Source organism: Lichenostomus cassidix, chromosome 13, assembly GCF_008360975.1.
Source record: "Lichenostomus cassidix isolate B80296 chromosome 13, HeHo_3.0, whole genome shotgun sequence".
Taxonomy (NCBI): domain Eukaryota; kingdom Metazoa; phylum Chordata; class Aves; order Passeriformes; family Meliphagidae; genus Lichenostomus; species Lichenostomus cassidix.
Genome location: NC_139494.1, coordinates 7300420 through 7324314, shown reverse-complemented (window position 1 = coordinate 7324314; position 23895 = coordinate 7300420). Strand labels below are relative to the sequence as shown.

Below are 23895 nucleotides of genomic sequence, written 5' to 3'. Positions count from 1 at the left end.
CAAAAGCACCACTGGCACAGCAGTTTCAGCACACAGTCATCCCCGAGGCACAGCAGGGAGGTTTGGTGGCTGCTGTGTCACCTCCTACACATCCTGAGCCACTCCTGAGCAGTAGCCATGCAGCCACAGCCCTTCAGCAAAATCTACAGAATGCTAGGATCCTATACATGGCACAATGCTGTCACTTTCTATAGTAAAAAGTCATGATAAGTTTCAACTTTCCACCTGGCAAGAAGACCTTTTAATTTTTTTAAAGTACAAGGCTAACACTAGCACAGTAACAAAGCCACCACTCCCTTCATGAGGCACAGTGCTCGTGGGAAATATGCTGGAAGAACTTTTTAAAAATAACTACTCAATAGCAAAGCCTTAGCAGGGATGGGACTTCAAGTCAGCGCTGCCTGCAATATGAGGTCAGAAGGAGTGGACACTGTATAGCAAAACACCACACTTTAATGGGCAAGCAGGTTTCCCAGGAGAGAAACATGGAATGATACATGAAAATTATCTCTGCCATGTCTTCAATAGGTAAGATTATTCTCTATAAGCCAGCCCAGCATTTTCTCATTTCCCAGTACATGTCTCAAGCATGTAGTTAAATGCTGCATTAGGAGAAATACCCGTCTGTTTGGGTTTTGTTTGGTTTGTTCAGGGTTTTTTAACTGTCACAACATGTCAGTATTTTGGATAGAAATTTACTTTCAGATCATTTCAAGAACTGACCAGAATTCATCACTACTGTCATGCATTACATATGTTCGTTTAACCTAATGCCAGAGCCAGTGACTCTGCAAAATCTCTCTCATAGGTGGTAAATCTCATTTCTAACCATAGACCAGAAATTTTGTGAACAATGTCAGCAGTTTAAAAACTCTCATGTTACAGTTAAATGTTTTTCCTCTGCTGCCCCTCCAAGCTGACAAAAGAGAATAGTAACCACATGAACATCAGTACTGCATTACAGAAGCCATTCTTTGGAACTTAGATCAGAGTCTGCTTGTATTGTAATCCACATTTCATGGAGACACAGACACGGAGGGGATAACCAGATTGCTCAAAATGGCTCCATTCTTCAGAATTCTCAACAGTAACAATCTCAAATTTTTGATGCAGAAAGCATGTGAGTCTGTTTGTGGTGCAGTGGCTCTGTCTCAGCTTTCCATTTACTCAAAGTCTCCTTCTATCAGCAGATTCAAACATGACTGCAGTGCCTTAAAAAGGTATTAATAACTTCTCTGTTCTTGGAATAGCAGAGGCACTCCTAAATTCAGAATACCAGCACCTCACTTGGAGAGCAAACTGCATATTATGAAAAGCCTTTGCATTTTCGGTGTTAGGTAACAGAAGCCATGCTCTGGGTCAAGCCTACAACTCTGCATGGAGGAAAACCAGGTTCCCTTCAGGGTCTTTCTACTTCTTTTTAGGTCACTTCTCCGTTCACATTTCTCACTGGTTACATCCTGGAACCAGTGAGAATCTCTTGAACACGTAAGGAATGACTTACAGTTACCCACATAAAGCTAGCACTGCAAGTTTCACATGTTGTCAGTAGGAATGAAGATGAAAACTCGGTGCTCCTGGCTGTGATGTGATTGAAGGTTTCAGGCAAAGCTTGGCACAGGTATGCTTAAAAGCAGAAAGTGCACGTGCAAATTCTGCCTCTTAGCAACGAGATGTGATCATAGTATTGGATTGAAAAGGCAGGTGATGAATCACAAACCCTCCTAAATAACGAGATGGCAACACACCCTCTTTGCACGGTGTAAATGTCACAAGAGGAGGAGATGGAAAGGGAATTATCACACAGCTAAGCCACAACCATCTGCACAATTAATATATGCTCTAAGCAACGAGGGAGTAGGAGGGAAAGCATCATCACTTATGACTATGTAGTCATTAGCCAAGATCCTCATCTTCATTAGACAAACAAATTAAAATTCAGCATTTACTGAAGCTGTCACAGTGGCTCCAAAACAATCCTCTAAAAATGGTCCCACTGGATTTGGATGAAAATGATGCCTTTTGAAGGAGTAGTTGGTAAGCAGAAGCATGACATCAAATAAAATGACAATCCAGTGCTTTTAAGCTAAGGCAACCCTCCTCCCCCACCCTCTTCTACAATAAAGAGAAAAAAAACAGAGCACATGGCAAATCTGAGTGAAAAATAACGACTCAAGATAATAAGGGTCCGTGATTCAATGAAAAACTGACCACAAAACCACACTGCTGTTCCAAAAGTTTCAGAGATAGTACAGACTCCACATTAGAAAATTGAACAGAAAACCTGGATGAGCACAGTGATGAGGCAGAAAAAATCTGGGTGGGAAGGGAGGGCTATTTTCATTACTACTCAGTATTGAAAATACCGCAAAACTTATCTCAAACAGAGAAAGGGAATGTTTTTGCTAGCAACGATCCTTTGTGCCAACATTGAAAGGGACTTGTTTCCTAAATGGAAACTCCCATTCCTGGGCACAAAACATCTTCACCACAACTTTTTCAGTCAACAAACCCCCTGATACAGAGCTGACACCCTGTTCTCTTAGCTGGTAATACACTTTCAGAATGGAAGACAATAAATTGTCACACTAGGCTTGAACTGTCAAGGTCTTTGAAAAAGCACTTTCAACATGATGTTTTTCAGGGTTGGTAAGAGGTGCTGAACAACAAATAACTGCAAGGAAAAACTTCTTACTTGCTCATCCCCATCAAAACTAATGAGCACAAATTAATCCTGATATCGTGCTCATTTCTCTCAACTGAAACAGAATTTTAACAGTCTCAAAGTATAACGATGCCTTATTTCTATAAGTGCTTTCAGGGTTGTGCCGTATCAGAAAGCAAAACTAAAACCTGTTCTTGCTACATATTGCACTGACAAAAGCAACTTAATTTAAAAGTTATCTAAGTAAAAAGAACTGCTTTATCAATGTGATTTTTTTTCTTTATGGTTAAATCCTAATTACCTTTGCCTATCTGAAGTTTTCTAGTTGAGCATTGCTTCTCTTAGTCATGTATTTTCTAATTATACCTTATATTAATCTAATCTCCATACCTTCCCCTGAACAAATTACTAATAAGGTTCTGTAATACCTATAATGAATAGAAGAGGTAACAGCTAATATTTACTTTTATTCTTGACATTAAACAATAACTATTCTCCCTGCTCTTTTACTTGTCTTCAGTTCTGTGGGGTCGTGTTGCCCCTGCCAACAATTTCACTGTCTTGTTATCACAGTTTCTATAACCAGGACACAGCCAGCTTTCTTAGCAATCCTATAAATCATAGATATAGATTGTACTGAAATTAGAGTCATATTGAAATAAAATGGGAAGATGAACCCTAAAGAAAATTAAATGAGGTGAAGCAGAGAAGATGTGACCAGAAAAGACAGCTGGAATGGGAGTTTATCGCCTTCAATAAATGAAAAATGCCTTCAGTACTCATGAAATCAAAATATTAACACAGAAAAGACCCCAAAATAAAGAAAATAAACAAAACTAAAAAAACACCAAATACTCACCATAACACCACAGTATCCGATTCTGAGATATTCCTACACAACCTTTTCCAGATGGCTTTAGAAATAGAGTTAAGTGTTCAATTATAACAAAAGCAAGGTGCCACAATACAAGCTTTGGGTCTGTCCAGTTAAATCGAAAGAGAGGCTGACTGCAGGCCTGACTTAAATGGCAAACAGCAGCTGCTGTTGATTTACATGAGTGGTACCTGCAGCATCACTGGTAACCTACAGAACCACCTGTGCAGGGGAAAGGTTTCCTCCTGATCCTTGTCTGCAAAGATCTTGATACTCTCAAACAACCACATTTTCATTTCTTCTATAACTGTAACTTGCCTCCTCAGATTTTTCTGGGCTTTTTTTGGTTTTTTGAGCTAACTGAATTTTTTCAAAACATCATAACTCTGAATACTGCATCAGGAAATTACTCCGGGAGCCTTCAAAGCCAGGCTGGTTTTTTTGTATTTGTATTATTACAGACATATATAACTACAAACTAAGAACACCTTCCTGAACACCAGCATTCAACATTTTATCCATATCCTTCAGTTTGAATAATGTGCAAATAATTTACTTGAAATTATACTGTGACTTCTCTATAACATAAAAGCACCTTGCATCAGAAGCTAAAGACAGAAGGCTGTGAAAAAGTAATGAATCTTGAGTGCATCTTCAGCATCTCTTCCTTCAAAAGGAAATAAACTCCTCTGGTTGGGAGAAGGAGTGGATGTTCCTTTAACACACAGCAGCGTCCTTAAAAAATTCTTTTGGAGATAAATATTGCAGCTCTTGAATATATTTCTGGAAGGCATAGCAAAGTTACATGAAAATGACTAATGGCATATCTTTCTTATGGCTACTCCACCACCTCTTTAAAAATCCAACAGCAACAAAAGTCATCTCCTCTCTGCCGTGTGTGCCATTTCTGCAGCAACACTAATGCTGAGAAACAATGTTCAGAGGCATTTCAGAATAAGCATAATGCAATATTTGTATATTCCAACTGTACGTGCTTTGGAGACCCCCTAGTAGAGGCAGCCCCCAGCCTGGTTTTAAAGATGCACAGTGCTTTCCTCTCAGGTGTTTGCCAAGAAAAATACAAATCCTGGAATGGAACTGGGAAATAAGCTCCAGTTGTGTGTAATGAAAAATAGGAGAGAAGGATGAATATTTGGTATTTGGCTCCTTTGTCTTGTTTTCCATCTTGTGCTCTGATGGTCATTTCTACTTTTTACAGAGAGAACCAAATGGAGAAGACATGAGCATCTTCTGGAGAGCAAATGATAAGATGAAATCACAGGTGATATCTCCCTGAAAGGACAGAGCTTATCAGTGAGGTCCAACAATAATTTACCACCTCAGCTGACCACATACAAACGTCCTGTAGTCATCTGAGTTCAAGGGATTGCTAAGTTCTTTCCAAACAGTTTTCATTGCCTGAAATTTGTAGTATTTTGTAAAAATATCTATGAGGTAGATTGTAACAAGCTTTACGATCACAGTAAATTAATATTTTCTTGCTTCCTCACATCAGCAGAAGCATTCCAAATTTTGTTGTGAATGTTTCTTCCTATGCAGTATCAGCCATATTGCCTTGTTAAGGTACAAGACTATTATTCTAAAGTGCACATCTTGCTTTTAATTTAAAAAAAACAAAAAAAAAAACCCAAAACTACACAAAGATCTATTGCTGATATCTAATTTTTGCTAGCACTTCTACCAGTAACAACAGCTGTAAAAACTTTCACAACAAAGAAAGTCATGATAGCAAAGGACAGAGAGGACAGAATTTGTGGATGTCAACATTGTGATAAAGAATTTTTTTCCTTCTCGTGCTAACATTTCTGGTGTTTACCCAGGTATCTCCAAATGGGGATGGTTGTGGGTTGACAGAAACAACACACTGAAGCTGGTTAGAAAAGTTAAGGTCCCTAAGAGAGAGGTCAGCCAAATAATGCTGAACCACTTGGTCCTAACACTACTGTTAGTTTCCATTAGTGCAAATTTAACTGAGATTTCAAAGTGTTTCCCCAACAGCTACACACCCCTTATTTTTCTCCATTCTGACACAAAAGTGTCAGAACATAACATTTTTCAATATACACTGAGTAAATTTTCCATTACCATTTTAAATAGCAAAAAAGCTGGCATGCAACACCTTCTACAGTAAAGATATCTTATTCTTGCAGTGATTGTTAAGGTCTATCACTACATTTTCTAAGAGGAAACAAATATTAGCTTTATCATCCCCCATGGCTTTACAACCCTGCAAAAGGCTGCTTTGGGAAAAGGAGACTTTTTTCCCCCATTAAAAGGTCATATGCTTTCATATGCCTTTCACTTTTCAAGATAAATTTTTGGAGCAAATGTTTTAAAATGTCAGTGTTTTAAAAAATAGTCCTGAGACAAATCCCTGTCAGTAAATGAAAGCTGCAAGTATGTTTCTGGGCAACACAGGAGGAGCAGGGGGCCATTCCACAGCAGGAAAATTATGGCATAGATGCCATTGTGGAAAGACCAAGTGGGATGTCTGGCACAGCTGCAGAGCTCAGTTCAGGGCCCCTCACCACAAGGAAGATATTGAGGGGTTGGAGTGAGTCTAGAGAGGGCAATGGAGCTGGGAAAGGTTTGGATGCTGTGCCTTATGTGCAGCAGCTGAGGGAGCTGCGGGGCTCAGCCTGCAGCAAAGGAGGCTCAGGGGAACCTCACTCTCCCCAGCTCCCTGGCAGGAGGGTGCAACCAGGTGAGGGCTGTTCTCCTCTACCAAGGAACAAGCAGATGGACAAGAGTAAACCGCCTCAGGTTGAATCAGGAGATTAGATTGGATATTAGGAAAAACTCCTTCACTATAACAGACTGCCCTAAAGAGGCGGAGTCACCATCCCTGGAGGGATTGCAAAGGCATGTAGACGTGTCAGCAGCAGCCACCATAAAAAAGATATAGTAACCTGTTGAAGGACGTTATATATATTCAATATTCTGCATTTACTGCAATTTTTTTTAGAAAAAGTGTTCTCAAAAATGGCACACTGTACCACATGATAGAGAAAGCAGTGAGTTCCCTGTTCAGGAGCTGAGGAGGGTGAGGCACTCTGGCAAACCCTCCCTGCGAAACGCTGAACGTGGGCTTACAGCTCATCCGTGAGAATAATTCAGGGACCTGAGGACTCACTTGATTCTGAACAACTGCCAGAAAAGATCGTGTCCACAGAATACAAGTCCTGGGGATCTTTCCTCTATTGATTGCACTATCTTGAAACACCTTCTGCTCCTGAAACAGCAATTTCTGAGGGAACATCTCCAGGTCACATCAGCGAGGTGATTGCTGAGGCCCTTTTTGCTCTGACACGAGGAATAAGCCTCATGTAGTTCTTTCCTTGTGATTTGATCTCAGTCTTCTCCTGGCCCTGAGACATTCTTGCCATCTGCTCGTACAGATGGCACGTTCATGTAAATTTAAAAAAGGGTTTTCCAAACATTTTCTATTCTTTCTCTTTCCTCTTGGATGGTTCTAGACTAGTAGGAGCAGGGAATGTTCTAGGGATGGCTATTCAGAAAGAAAAAATAGCAGCAGAAAAAAAGTAATTATTATGATCTTACACAAGTGATTTAGAGGAAAAAAAAAAACCTAAACACTGAAGAGCAAGTAGAAATATCTGCATTATAGGCTAAAAATCAGAGCTTTAAAGTGCTCTTCTGCAGAGGCTTACACTCCCCCTGAGTCTGGAGACCTTACTTGGAAGCACAAACCCCCCAAAATTCTAATAATTTATCCTAGTTTCGCTCCTTCTAAGCAAGACTGAATACTGTTCCAAGAAAAGGTCTCTTCAGTTGTTTTTCACATTGAAGACCATATAAAATTTCAATTTTCAGAGAAATAAAGAAATAGAAAATAGACCCAAGAGATAAAAGAAAAAAAAAAACCAGCAAACCCCTTACACTTGAGGAGTTTAGGCAATTCTTCTCAGAATACATTTTACCATTCTGTGAAGTTCAATAACAAAGTAGGATAAAACAGTGGGTGAATAAATCAGCAATTATCTTCCCAGAAAGTACATTTAAACATAAAGGAAATGTTTTTTTGGGGAAAAAAATCACTCAAGCTAGGTATTTAACGAGAATAAAAACTAACTCCAAGTACTTGCACCTTCAGATAAAACACTTGATAGGGAAAAAAACAACATACTCTATCCTTTAATAAACAGTATTCTGCAATGTCTTACATTAAAAGTGAAAAAAAAAAGTTTCATCTGTACAATCACAGGAACAACTAGAAAATTCTTATGTGTGACCCACAAGAGGTATTATTAGTTCTATAGTCAATGTCCTTTTATTTTTCTTACACGTGTAAGGCCCCCAACTCTGCTCTAAATATACTATATTTATCAAATATATATCATATATTTAAGCATGTGCATGTACACATACATTTAGCATCTCTTCCAGTAGCTGAGTCTGGATCAGAGCATTCTGAGATTTGATCTATGTCCTTCCAATGGGAACATTTCCCTTCTGAGGATCACCAACTACCAGCTCGAATGATATGATCAAAGACATTACAGAAGAGAAATTATAGATTGCTGTAATTATAGATTATGTAAATGATAACATTTTAAGATTAAATGTTTGATGACCTCTGTTTGGTTTTTTGGAATATGCAATACCCTTGGAGCAATTTAAACTATTTCATGGTTCTGTAGTTGATGGAGTTTTTCTTACTAATACAGACTAAATGCCACAGTCTGTCTGTTAGGCAATAAAACTCAGAATTTTTTTCACTTCATTGCAATGTAATAATTTTGGATAATAGGGCTTTTAATGGAAAGGATTCCTGTGACTTAAAGCTTTTTTTCTTATTAAGCTTAATTGAATTATTCACATACTAATGACTTAACAGCCACTTCATAAAAAAAAAAGCAAAAGGCCCTTCTGAATACTTATCCCATACTTAAAATCTAATAAAGGAACTGAAATAGAAAGATAGCTTTGTTTTCTTTCAGATAGGGGAAATATTTAAAACACAACTACCCTCCCTCCTGCTGAGGATGAATGGTGCAGAGATGCCATTCCAAATCCTACAGCAAAATGCATATTTAATCTATGAATCCTTAATTGAAAATAGACATTTATGACAGCCAATGATCTTCTTTTCATTCCAGAAATTGCACCTTCCCTAAAACCGGCTCATTTTGTGAATGGGCTGCTCTGTAGAAGTGGAAAATGTGATTCTGCGGAAAGGAAACAGATTTGTAACTCTAACGCAGCCATTCCAAGGTGCACATGAGGGCTGGCATTTTATAATTCTTCATAATAATGCTTGGCACTTATGTCATGTTTTATGGGATCAAAGCACTTTACAAACTAATTAATTAATTTTCACAACACCCCTGCGAGAAGGTAGGTTTTAGCATTCCAATTTACCAAATGGAATTACTGAGCAGAGGAGCTGGATGATTTGTTTCATGTCCAAATCTTCAGTTCATATATTATTATGAACTATATTATTAATAACAGTAGTGGTATTTCTCTGCTTCATTCCTTGGGACCTTCAAAAGAACTATATGATGAGAAGGGAAAACAGAATCTGGCCCACACCTTGGGCCAGAACTGATCCCTTGTTTATTTAAAACAATTCATTTAAGCAACATACTGGGATTCAAGTTCCTTTCCTTATGCTAGATCTGTATTGGCTGTGGAAGAAAAGAGCTAAAATCAGACTTGACCTGCCCCAGGATTTCCAAATAATGAGATTTGGGGGTAATGCTACCTTGCTAATGCAGAAATGCTTTGTAATCAAAATTCTACGTAATTGTGATTACAAAAGATTGTGTTCAATCTTTTTCAAGTCTTCACAACAGCTACATGACTTCAGTTTGAGATGATGTTTTACTATGTTTGCATTTATTTTTGCAAGTTTTCAAAAAGTTCTTCCTTTGACCACCTGCACATGAGATCTAAGGGCTCTTACACGTCTGTGTGTATTAACAGCTTGAAAATCTGGGCAGAGAAATCCAAGTCACCTCATTTCTTGTGCAAAATTAAACAACTGCATGTCAGATTGTGAATTAGCTTTGGCAAGTGCTGGCAAAGGAAAAGTCAGTAACTGTATCTAGAGGTGTGAGCACAAGCACAAAAAAAATGCCCACTTAACACAATGGAAATGCTTCTTCACAGACTGAGAGTCTCATGTTGAAACAAGTCCTATAAAAATTACTTTTTATTTTCTCTTTGCAAGGCCTATATAAGCCCTATTGTCATATAAAGAGATTCAGTGTTATGTGTTCACAGGAGACAAAAAGATTGACATGAAGTGATAGCCAAATAAGGAAAACTTGTATTTTTAACTGGTGCAGCAGAAAGCTACTGACACTTCAGACATCCTAACAAATATATGCAGAATATGTACTTATTAATTTTAACAAATGGCAACACTACTTTGAGATGCTATTGGTGCTTTTCATGCTACAGGGTACCTCATAATAATATTTATTTCCTCTTCTTCCTGAAGCCCCAGTTGGAGTGAAGGGCTGATAGAACCAGGAACACCTGCCTCCTTGACAGCTATCACCACTGAAAGCAGAGCACCCAAAATAAGACCTTCCCCCCAAAAAAGAAGGCCAGGTTCTTTTTATCCTTTCTGAAATCCCCAAATTGAGAAATATTTTGAGAAATTTTTTTGCTTACCATGAATAGGCATTGAAAGTCCTTAACAAAACTACTGTACAGCTTCTGGAAATATAATTTTGTATCAAGAAGTTACGACAGATCTCTTGCTTTCTTGCAGAAGACATTTGGGAAGAACAAAATAACAATGATAAAAGACATAATTTAAATTCATAGAATGACAATATGGTAAGAGGTTCATGGGATGGATCTTGGAGATCATCCAGTCCCAAACCTGTGCCGTGGGCAGGGACACCTCCCACCAGGTTGCTCAAGGCCCCATCCAATCTGGCCTTGAACACTTCAGGCTTCCAGATAGTACAAATGATTGTATGATTTTAAAATTGAAAAATGGAGCTTTACCTCGAAATTAAGCTTAGGATTTAATTAAAATTAAGCCACATCAGAAAAAAAAAATAGAATAAAGCAAAAAGTAGCAAAATAAAGATCAAGTGCTTTAATCAAAGGTAGCTGATATGAACAATTCACCTCTCAAAGAATGCGGGCAGAGAACTAAAGATATTTGCAAAGCAATTGCTTTGCAATTGCTTTGCAAATTGTCCATCACATTTCATAGACAATAAGCTGCCTGTGAGGAGGTAAACTGCTGAACAAGTCTAATAATACACCAAAAATGGCCAGTGCTGCTTTACCAGAGCAAAGTGTGGGAGAATCTATTCTACTTGCAGCAGTGAAAATTCCCAAGCAGCTGAAACTGAGTGAGCAGACAGCAGAAGGCACAGCTGAGAAAACACAAAATCCAGGCATCCAGGACTGTTTGGGATTCATGTGACCCAATGCTGGTAGCAGGAAATAGAGAGAGAACAAAGCAAGGCCATCATACACATAATTCTCTCATTTATGGGAGATTACTGTGTTCCATCAGTCAAATAGGAATTATTGCTGGCTGGGTTGGAGACTCATAGCTGCTAATGCATTAAGTGAATCTTGGCAAGTAAAACTGTTGGGCTTTCAAATGGGGAAAGTCTTTAATTTCTGAAAAAAACTGCTCTGTTCTACTTCCTTTTGTTTTCTTTTTGGCTAAAAAGGATGGAAACGTCATTACCCCACAGAACACGGTTCCTATCAGAGTTCTGTATATATTCTATTTTTCTTTGAAAAACACCCACAAACTTCTTTTACAAAAAGCATAAAACCATCCTACTGAAGAGATACAAAAGCACACAATGCTCTTGGGCATGTAATTATTCATTCTCTACCCACTGTTGCAGAGCTCTCTGGTGAGGAATGTTGGGAGAAATGCATGCAAGAATCAATATCTCTGTAAACAGCCTGGTAATGGTGAAAAACCACACAAATCATCTTGGTCTTCAGCCACTTCTTCAACTGTATTTAATCCTAATATTCTAAACTAAATTTCCCCCTTACTGGACACACAGCATCCCAAGACTCTCTGCCAGCAGAGAGATGAGTTCCAGAAAGACACCATAACAGAGATAACAAAAAGCAGCAATTCCAAACTGGAAAATAGGAGGAACTTAGCACCATTTTCAACGCTTGCATTCCCATTCCTGGAAAAAACTTCCAAAAACTTGGTGCTTTCAGGGGCTGCAAAAATCAGAGAAGTGATTCTTCCCCAGGCTTTAACAGAATAAAGCAAAAGACAGCTGAACTTTCCAGCCACATTTTAGAACAGATTTGATGGCAAAAATCAGGGGAAATTTTTTACATTTATATATATATATAAAAATAAATTTAAGAAATACCAAATCTTATCTACTGTTGCACCCATTTGTGCTAAGTGCATTATATAAATCAGACATTTTAACACAGAGAAATTTAATTAAAGCCCTATCTTTTCCTCAGTTCTGACTGCATATATTATTCAAGCTTTGCTCAACCTACTGTAAACTGTTTGCTATCCTAGATTTGAATGTCTAAATTTACTGTTCTAAATATGTTGTCAAATCACTAATATCCTCTTGCAAGTCATCTTAACTTCCAACATAGCAATTTTCCCTGTAATGACTCTTCATTTAAGACTATATGTTTACAAATTTCTACCATTTAGGTGATTTAAGTATATCATCTTTTCAATGTCCTGGTCTTGGCAGCAAAGAATAATTTTCTTGCCAGACAGAATATGAAAAAAAACCCCTGAAATAAAACATTTTCCCAAAACATAAATAGCTGGCAGCTATTCCTCAGAAATAAAAGTCCTTCTTAACCTAAAAGCAACCAGCATGTCATCTTCTCTGTAAAAAAAGGTCAAGAATTCAGTTATGCCCTTAACTAATGCCCTGTAGCAGTGAGCAGGGCAGGCTATGAGGACAACATCCCAACCATTTCAATGTATCCATTCATTATTATGAATGGATTTCTCTGTTTTTCTCCCTGCCTTTCTCCCCTCTTTCAGTGACAGCATAATCCAGGTGCTCACACAACTGCCCCCTAGTCCTTCCTGAAATTTACCTTCCCCATGTCAAATCTAATCAGATGTGACATGCACACCATGTAGGGGTTCTGCTCACAAAAACAAGAACAATGGTAAAGGATCACCACTTGCTGTCTGAAATAGAAATTAAACTGTAGGGACATAAAGGAAAGGGATGGTTGCATTTATACTGATAAAATCACTTGCAGCTTAATGAATTTGGTTACAGCAATCAAGGTAAATGCAACTGAATTCAGAACAACATTTATGTGTGTGTGTGCATGATAATGTTTATAAATAGATAATGGGGAGGTGAAAAAATTAAGACTGATACATACAGGAATCTCACTTTACAAAAATGCATCCCAAAGTAAGAACATGTCACTGCAAGTATAAGCTAAAGTAAATTAATGTAAAAAACTGTCTAAATGCTTTTAACTGGGCTGTGCCCAAGACAGAAGAAAATCCCATGAATTTTGGGTAACATATTGTGATTGCAAATATTGAAGAAGATAACTCTGGGAAATAAAGGCTCAAAGCATTAATAATGATTCCTCTAATTGCATTAAACAGCTTTAAGTTAAAAATAGACACAATTTCACTTTATTGCATCTTATAAAAGATAGTAGACCTTATTTGCTATTCATGCTTAATGAAAAGGAGGAAAGGTTTCACCCAAGACAATGAAGCAGTGCCAACACCAGTTCAGCTCAAAAAAAATAAACAAAACCCTCAAAACCTTAGACAAATGTTTTTATATTTCATGAAAGGCTTGAAGTTTTTGAAAAACAAATGAACAACAAGAAACCCCCAGAAAACAAAACTTTCTTTTACTAGATTCTTCTATGGACAATTTTTCGTGAGTTCTGTTTACTGTTTAGCAACCTTGTAAAAAATAGAAATTATTACGGATGGTTAAGTAGTCAGAATGAAAATGCCACAAGTAGCAATAAAAAGTTAGCATTATTGAAGACATTAAACCTAATATTTATTTCTAATTTATTTGAGGAGATAATGCTAAAGATTATTATTTCAGAACATTAAATTGAAACCTACACCAAAACCATTGTTATGCTCACTCTGACTCCATTAATACAAATGTGCATTATGCACTTGGTTTACACTTCACTGTAAACTACAACTACGTTTCAAGGAACCAAGAATCTGTTGCTTCACTGAACAATCACAAAAGCTCCAGCCTTGCTCCCAGCCACAGAGCAGAGCCTGAACTGCTCCTGCAGAAAACACAATTGGGCACAATAGAAATTGGTAAATACAACACCCAACTCTGCAGCGTTTTCTGTTGTTAACCCAGACAGTGTTTCCTGTCCTTTGTTACCCAACTCACACCGCATTGTCAGTCACCTTTTGCAGCTACAGTTTTAAATCAATTTCTCAGCAATTACTTTTCCTTTAAACATCACTAGACAGACAATTTCCCCAGTTTTCAGAACTTCTCAAGAGTGAAGCCCTTCTGTTAATCTCACCAGTCACCCCTCTTCATACAGTCATCCTCAACAACAACAACAGGCTGGAAAACATTTCAAGTCATACCTCATCTTAGTGAAAATCAGAAAGCTGATTTATCTGGGTAGCATACAAACCAATTTAATATTCAATCAAAAATATTTCTAAACCATATCAGTTAAACTATCAGTTGAGCTGTGATATACATTTTCTGTTTTTTCCTCTAACCCTTATTTTGTATTTTGTATTTCAATTCCTTTGAAGAAGTAGTTCTAAATGAGGCTTTTAATCCAGAATGAATATTTCAAATAACATTTACAGTCTTATCTGTTCTTAATACAAGTCTGTGAACTGTACTAAAAATGGCAGTTTATCTCCAAAATTTATATTAAAAAAATCTTCATGCAACCTTAGAATATTTTTTCCCCTGGAATATCATCAGTTATATAGAATACAGCAATTTTTTTAAAAATAGCATAAAAAAGGCAAGGAATGTTTTTTATTTTTGGCTTTTTAATCACGGTTTTAAATTAAGAGACAGAAGAGTTGGAGATGATTCCTACTGACCTGAGTCCATAAAGCACTGTTCCATCTGGATGCAAACGAATCATTCTGTTCTTCACAGTGACACCATGAACAAATGACTTCTTGTCATTCAGGAAATAGGTATCGGGCACCCAGAGCTGGTCAGCTACTCTGTTATCCAGAGTAAGGTTTAGAGGTATTACATTGTAGGACAGCCTCTTATCCCTCCATGCTTGCTGGAAGTACATTGTCAAGGTATAGTCCTGGGATTAGAAAAACAAAGTTTGCATTGAAACAGATGGCAAACATAGGCAAAACAAATGACAATGCAAATACACGTGTATTCATTTTGACTGTTCCTAAAGGCAAACATTTCCGTTCAGAATTTCCATGAGTAGATTTATTTATTGTTACAGTACTGAGCATCTTGTATACACTTAATAACAGCAGTGAGAGCACAGAGAAGATGGAGTATTTACATTTTATTAATGACTTGGAAGTTGCCATTTCAATATTTAAAAATAAAATTTAAAAAAAACCCCAGAGATTTAACAGCCTGTAATTTCTGTAGCACTTTACAAGCATGGGAGTTCTAGGAAACATTCACAGACCCGAATTTCATCTCAAGGTCTCCACGGTATTCAACAGAGCTCTGGATCAAGCCTTCTGTCTCTGAAGTTGCAGTCACCACCCAAACACTTCTCTAAATTAAAATCTCTTCAAAGTCTATTAATTTTCCCCTGGGCACCAAAACCAATGGGAAGTCTCTGAGGTTCCTATGCTACACAGTCTTAGTCTTCTGCCTAATTTTACAGATGAAGTAACTCTGGTTACTTCAGGGGGACAATTGAGAGAGCACAATTAGCATCTCAGTAAATATTCACAGTATTATGACATTTGCAATACTTGCAATGTCTTTATGCATGCCACCACTCTTGAGAAATGTTTTGGTCTTTTGGTGTTTTAACAAATAATAGATTTACCTTTGTAAAAACAGAGGCAGAATAATCATTATATTTAGCCTGCGCTAAATATTCACAAAGTATATTGAGAGCTGAGTGTAATAATACACAAAGTATATTGAGAGCAGCCCTGAGGAGAAAGAGTTGCATAAATGGCAATATTAGTTCTCATTAGCTATAGTATATTTTAAAGGAGAATCCACTATTCAAAGTATTTTTATTACAGCTGGAAAAGAAAAATTAATCTTCCTGCTGAACTACTGTAAAAAGACATGCCACAAGTGTATTTTTCAAGCAGTTTCATTTAAAAGGTTATTTGACACATCAACACTGTGCAGAACAGCTCAGAAAATACAAATGTAAATTTTTCTTATGCTGCAGTTCTACAGATTGAACACCCCAGTAAGAAATCACTGCAATTGGGTTGCTGTAATTGTTCACTTTGAAATGCACACAGTCCACCCTTGCAAACAGGCAGTAGGGAGGGCCGGTGAGAACTATTGTGTGGTTATTTCAGCCGAGTTCTGTAAGCAGTGACACAGCACCTTGGAACTAACTGACCCTGCCCTCTTCTGTGGAACAGTGTGCACTCAGATGAATCAGTATAAACTGTGTTTTTATGGAATTGTGCATTTCAGTGGTGGAAACATTCTCCTTTTCGCCTCATCCTTCCCCAGAAAAGCCCATGAACGCAGGTTTCAAAACACCTCTTCAATTCTCAGCGAAGCAGGGGGAAATACATGTCCTGTTGTGAATAGTTACTGCATTTCTTCCATATCAACATAAACCCCCATGGTGTTGCTGTCCCTTCAGTGTTGCTGTGTGCACTGGGTCAAGGTCAATCCCATTCCCCTGCTGTGCCCTGGCTGTGCCCAGAACCCTGGCACCTTCGACCACGTGTCACAACAGGGACTGTGCAGGAACTCAAGGAGGTAAACACCAAATAAGCTCTCCCAATTATTGTACTACCAAATATATTCACCTGGTAGCTAATCTACAGCCTGACCAGTTTTAATGATCTGAAATCTCTTCCCCACTTTCCCAGGATCAGATGAGATTCTGCTTGCAACGACATTCTACCTACATCCAAAGGATTTTACTGTTATGCTTCACCCCTGTTCTGCAGAATTGGATTCATAACCAGCTATCAGAAAATCTTCAGTGACACACTGCCAGGAGGAAAATGTATTAGTCTTCATTATACTAATATATCGCATCAGAAAGTAATGATCTCTTGCAACTGTTTCTCTATTATCCTTGGAATGCTGCATTTCGTTCCTATTCCAAGGAATAACCTACATGTATTAATATACAGCATATATATACAGAGAACATGCTTTCCTCTTACACCTCAGTAAAAGAGGACAAGAAGAGGAGGATAAACCCTAAACATACATGGTTCATTGCATAGAAGTGAATTACATAAAACTGTGAATTTGGAGCACTGGCATAGCTGAAAGAAAAGCCAAGTCACCAGGCTGGAGTTCAAAATCAGACACACTGTGTTCCAGAAAGAGCTGGTGTTCCAACTAAAAATTATTTGTCATCTGTTTGCCCTAGTTTTCAGATGTGACTGAGTTTCTGATGGTCAAAACAGAACTCCTTAGAAATTTTTATAAAACCCTCACAACCTTTCAAATTTAGGTTTTTATTTTTAACAATAATTTTTTAAAAACCCAAATATGTTCCAAGGTACATATTTCAAAATGAAATTGATAAGATAAGAAACAAGGAAAACCTCACATAAACTGCAATTCATTCCTTAGGAAGGAGAGAGGCATCTGTTTTCAAAATCCCAAATGTGAAAGAGTAATTCAAAAAAGATGTGCAGATACAAAATGTCCCTCAAGTATCCCAAGACCCTTATAATTTGAGATTAAGAACATGCTCATCTAACAGAAATACTACAAGAAAAAAAGTCTGTTAAACTCACATTAAAGATGGGTATTCCCCTCTATTCTAAGGTTAAATATCAAAACATGTAAATATCTTTTTAGGAAGAGAGGCACACAACAGAAGTAGAGGAATAGAGGTAAAGGATTATATTAATTTGTTAAGGATTAGTATCCTTTTCAAGTCACAGGATAGGATTGTCAGAAACAGAGTAAGTTTGAAGAGGAAACAGGAGCAAACTCATTTAAAAGCCTTGCACGAGGCAATAATTACAATGAGCTGAAAGAAATCCAGACCCAAACCTCCAGCTGACAATGTCTGTGGACATCACTACAATGTCTGTGGACATCACTACAGACAGAAATTACAAAGGTGCAGACGGTTTGCAGCACAGACACACTGCACCCTCAGAAATAAACAGGGTCCTCAGCTGCCCTGGGCACGTGAAGCTTGAAATGCTGTATAAAATTGTATTAGTATTGAGAAAGTTGCAAGAAAAACCTAACTATAAATAAGCAAATATTTTCTGTAAATACGCAAATAATATAGCTTTAATGTAGCTTTCATTGTTATTCTATTGTTGACCCAGACTTAAATTTAATAAAACTTTTTATTCTGTTCAGGGCAAAAATTTAGGCAACATAAAATGGATCTTTACCCCTATTCCATCGTGACCAAAGAAAAGATGTCTCCTCTTTTCCTCACCTCACCTTCCCACTTTTCCTCTTCTTTATTTCATACAATGAACAGAAGAGCAGCAAATATAAGACAAAGTTAATCTTAATGCATAATTTTCCATATGAATAAAAAAGTATCAAACAGTTTCATTAATATTAGCATATTTATGAGTAATTTTTATCCTGCACATTAACTCTGTGCAGTGGTTGCCTGCAAACACTTTTAGCTGCTGGAAGTGTAAATATGCTGAGAGATTTTAACTTATATTTAGATAAATAGAATTGTTACAGACACACCTGGTGTCAGTGATTGACCATCAATTTCAGTGACATAACAGAAGATACTGGACAGGAAAGCATCAAATCTGAACACTGGCATTCTTATTTATATTCTCACATTTCATTAATGCTCTCAAATAAATGTTTGCTTAAGCCAAAAAAAAAAAAAAAAGAAAAAAAAAGAAAAAAAAAAGAAAAACCAATTTGGACCAATTATTAGTTTAAAAATTTTTGAACACAGGCTCAGCTAAAACCTACCCATGGGCCAATAACTGGCATGTTTATTGCTAGTCCTCTTTTTATATTGGAGAAAGGATCAAGGCAAAAAAGGAAACAGAGGTCATGAATATTCACAATGACAGTGGGAGTCTAATGCAAAAGACTCTACCAGATGTAAATTTTTTCAAAGCATGATAATAAGGTCCAATGTGAGAAAACACATTTAAAATATAGCTCTTTCTTCTGCGTTACACAAAATAAGACTAATTCACACTGCAGCTTAAAATTGTAACCAACAGTTGTATTAACTAACAGGGATAGAACACAGCTACTGAAACACTGGAAGCAATGAAAGCAGGAAACTTTAGAGGAGAAGAAATATGCAGAAGGAAAACATAATATCTAAGGCATATAAAATACATTCCCTATATTTTGTAAATACAGTCAGTATAAAACAGCATAAAGTTGAAGAGGATATTTATCATTGCTCAGCAGTAATGAACAGAGAACTCGTTTGTGGTTTGGCTTAAGTCCACTCCTCATCACATTCCTAGTTATTACTAACTTGTAAAAATACTTCACTACATTTTCTAGTACGGTTATTTTAAAATGAAATAATTTCCTCCTGAAAATGCTTGAAGCTGAAGATTTTGCCTGAACACTATATTTATTTAACATGTACATTTAAAAAGCTGTTTGTTGATAACATTTAGAAGTGCTGATTGACAATCCTTTCAATCCTCTTTTTGTTTAAAACCAACCACTAGAAAGTGTTCAAATCAAAATTACTTATCTCAGTCTCTTATCAAGAAAAAATTATGTAAGAAGTCTGCTTCATACCGGAGACACCACAAAGTGACTTATATAAAAGTAGAAAGAAGAGTTGAAAGAATGGGTGATACCAAAGAAATGCCAAAATAGTTATATGCCCTTTTAAAAAATGTATTTTTTACATTCTGTAAATCTTTACTTCAAAAACAAACCAAAAAACCCCACAAACATTGATATCAAGAACCTCACACAGAATTCAAGTCTCACTATCTAGTGATACTTGAATCTACCAAGTCCCACTTCCCAAGATGGCTTTAAATCCATAAAATACTTTACTAATTGAGTCTCCTAAAACTCATGAGGAAGTTCTCCTTGCTGGGAATTACGTCTTCTCAAGTTTATGATCCTTCCAAAAGGAAGAAGATTCCAGCAACAAGCTTCCCATTTATTTTGCTGCAACTCTCCCAGAATTATTCATCAGCAATTCTCATTTATCAGGTGAACAAAGCAGCAAAGATGGGCTGTTTATGTCCCACCACAGTTCTCAGAAAAACACAGTATCATTGAATCAAGCAAGAGACTTGGGTGTGAAAGCCAAATGACTGTCACCAGAGCATCACCCCTGAGCACAAAACTTCTGGTCCTAATTATATAAGATCTGTACTAAGAGACTGTAAGATTTCAGCAACAAAATCATGAATTTGTGTCTCCTTAGCACTACTGTGTGCAGCCAATATTTACATGGTTTCTCCATGGTGATTTAAACATTGCCACAGCCTGGCAGCACAATGGCTTTCATGCACTGAGGTGAAATGAAGCAGTTCTGGCTGAGATGCTTCCTGTAACCTCAATTAATTGAGCAAGACACTGTGACACTTGATTTTCACTTCTGACAAGTCATGCAGACTGAACCATGACACTGCACTTCTCCCGAGCCTGCAATCCGAGTGTCACTCCAATCCACCAGCAGCTGCCACAGGTCTGTGATCTCTCTCTGATTTGCTGTCTCTTGATAATAAGAGGAAGGTTGATTAAAGTGAACCTGGGCTGAAAACTGTAATCTAACTGCTGCTTGGTTAAGGGAGTCACGTCTCCTGAGATGCTCAGATTGCTCTCTATTGAAAGGATCTCATCATGCTGATCCAGCACTGCAGGATTCTCAGATGAACAAAGCAAAAGCAGAGTGTGATGAATAAATGCAACTATACTCACTTAAAAGAAGTTATGAAAACAGTAGTTTTCTGCCTCAGACAAAATTATGCACTATTATTATTTAGTTGTGTCTTTGAAGTAAAATAAAATATTTTAGGCCACAAGAAAAATGAAGAAGTTTATTTATATTTTAATTTCAAAGTTTTCTTTACTTATGTAATTCAAGCTTTTTCCCAGAGTTCACAGATCATTCCCTTTGCAATTGTAGAATTCCACAGATCTTCAGAAAGGTAATACCTCCAACAGAAACCATATTTATATTGCTTTTATTACTAGGCTTCCCTTATTTTGGGATATTATATAATTGCATCGCAAAAGAGTAGAGAATTTACTGAAAATACTAAGCAAAAAAAATCATAATAATGCCTAAGTAGAGCGGAAATAAACCCATGGTTAAGCAGAACTGGAGATCCAACTGAAAGGTTTGATGAAAGCAGATGGCGGCCTAAGATACTGTTTTGCAGAAAAGACTCAAAATTAAAAATTGAGAAACAGCTACCAGAACCCTGAGTGTCTGATACTTGTAATGGGGATCTGGAGGGATGAATTCCAGGGCAAGAATATAGTAATTGATAGATTAAATCTGGTTTAAATCTGAGAATTCAGGCTGTGCCTAGATGCAGAACTGAAGTGGCATAAAATCTGAATGAATGTTCTTTTTCCTGATGCTTCACAGACTCCCAAGTTCCTTCACAAACAAAAAAACAAAGCCTTAAGAATTCAGTCAGCCACTGAAAAGATTGCTCTAGATCATTGCAATTAGCTGTGGCTAGCACAGGTTTTTCCCATGAGAAATTTTCTTGTGTTTTATAAATAAAGATAAAGTTTGGATGTTGTTGGAACAGTGTCCCAGAACTTGGACAGTGCAGGCCTGGCCAATCAGGCCTGGGGGAAGGCTTCTGACTGACCAATCTGGGTGACTTTTGAGAACTCTATATATGTGATGAAATCAAAACAATAAAGGTCATTCCTTCTTGCCACTGAGAACTGGTGCTTTCATTACTCTGCTAGCTGCTAAACAGGGACATTTAACTTCTGAAAAAAGTAAAAAAATAATAATAAAACAAATAGGTGTTAATCTAAAGAGTATAATGCTTATTTTTGAGGTAAGTAATTTGCAATATTTTTCAAGGAGACTTATGGAAATTAATAAATATTCCCAGAATTTATTTATTTGTAAGCACAGCCTTGCTTCCTTCAATCAAGGAGTTGTCACTGCATAAAGGCACAGAGACTATAATGATAGAAGTTATTACATTATTACACTATATTACACTATATCAATGAGATAGTTATTACACTATGTAGCTCCGTGTGCCTTTCCACATCTAAAAGGATGTGTAACAACCCCCAAATTCCCAACCACAGGCTTTGGTCTAATAGACGCTAAGATATTATGATCAAGAGTCAGTGATGATACCATCCTCCCTTCAGAAATATTGAAACCAGCCACAAAGTTATCTCAATGAAAAAGAGTAAATTTAGTTTCAGTATTAAAAAGTTAAGAGAAATATCTGACTAAAATTTGAATATCTGAGCTTCAGCCTGAATTTTTATGTTTAGTGCTGTTGAGAAATGCAGCATTTGAGCAAAAATATTTCCCTTCTGTGCTTCCATTTAATTGGGCTGCCTGAAGATGCGCTTCTTGAAAAGGAAAAATGTTATATGAATATTTTATTGGATCATTTTCAGAGGCAAAAGGATTTACTTTTCTATGTTTAGTTTGCTTTATAAACAGATTAATGTGCCACTATTTCCTTTCAGGTAAAAAGCCAGCTGTCTCTTCAGCCAGCAAAGAAGAAGTTCCTGCAAGAAACAGCCACACTCAAGAAAGCATATATATGTATATTCTTCATTTTCTTAGATATGTTCAATAAAGTTTTCTATTCTGGTTATACTGTTACCTTTGGTTTGTCAAATCTACATCACATTCCTTCTGTATCATGGAGTACCTGAACACTCCCAATGGCTTTCAGCTAAGTTTTCTTCAATATTTTCCTTCCAATAACTCTTTCACAGATGAGAACACTACAAATTTTTGTTTGCTTAGGATGTAATATCTGTGAGCCTTAGATATATAAAATCTTATTAATCCATATAAAAATTCCCTGAGAGGACCAACGACAACACCCCAGACAGCAGCTGTGTAAGAACAGTTGCGTAGAAAAGGCAGAATTGATATTAATATTAATCAATGCTGAGCCAGTAACTGTTGGTAACCAACAGTTAAGAAACCTCTGTTACACGAGCACTGGCAAAGTAGACAAAAATCTGGGCACTTTTCTCAACGTTGCCCTAAAGAAAGATATATAATCCAGATAAGTTATTAATTCATGAACCGATTGCTCTCCTCGGTGCTTCTTGACACTAACAGAGTCACATTTTCTGTTCTGACTTGGATTACACTTTAGCAAGATACAGACACAGCTATTACACAGTTTTATCAAAGCAGTTATGTTTATAACACTTCTAAAACTAGATAAAGGATATATTTAACAAAAAATTAATATTTTAATCACCTCACAAAACAATGTTTATACAGATTAAACAACAATCTCACAGAGAATACTGATGTAAGAGAGAAACAGTGAGTGAGAGACAATAAAGTGATTTGAAGGAAAAATTTATAAAATAATCCAAAACACTTCCTCTAGTATTTAGTTCATTGCAGAATTATAAAAACAATGGGATACATAATACTTCCTTTGGTAATGGAAATATTCAGTTAGACTACTTGATTTCTTTAGCTTATTATGGTCTCTAAGAGTTGCTGATACTTCACACAAATTTACAGGAGTAAACCAGCCAGGCATGACATACCCTGTGTTAATTTTTTGCTTTATTTTTTTTCCAAATAAGCCCAGAGTCCTTCTCCCTTTGTCTGCACGCATACATTTTCTCACATTTTCTCACACACTACTACTACTACTAAGCATAGTAGATTCTTATGCTGGTTTTCTTGGCATTTTTTGTGCTGGTTTCTTTTTCTCCTAAATCCTTGTCAAATGCCTGCACTCTGGAAACATAAACAGAGGTGGTTCTAGGCAAGGGTGATCAGCCATTTTTCTCACACCATTCCCCAGTCCCATGAGGAGCACCAGCAGCAGTTCCCTCCTGTTAAACACTTTCACGTTCCACAGCACTCCATCGCTCTGCCCTGCTGAATTCCAGCCCTCTAAAGGTTCATTAATCCAGCAGTAACAAACTGACACCTCTGGAGAGCACAATCCCCCCAGAAACATCCCCCGAAGTGCTCCTGGCTCTGGGTGCAATGTGCCAGAGGCTGCACTGCGAACTGATGTGTTTTCCTC

The 23895-nt window shown here is 37.1% G+C and overlaps 1 protein-coding gene across 7 annotated transcripts in view; it reads right to left on the bottom strand.

Moving 5' to 3' along the window:
• The window catches only part of GABRB2 (gamma-aminobutyric acid type A receptor subunit beta2), a 139632-nt gene that overhangs the window by 77355 nt on the left and 38382 nt on the right, over positions 1-23895 (bottom strand). For all 7 annotated transcript variants that reach the window (XM_085073461.1, XM_085073462.1, XM_085073464.1 and 4 more), the window contains one exon: positions 14614-14834. In XM_085073461.1, coding sequence (XP_084929587.1) covers positions 14614-14834 — 221 coding nt within the window. The remainder of the gene's footprint in view (positions 1-14613; positions 14835-23895) is intronic.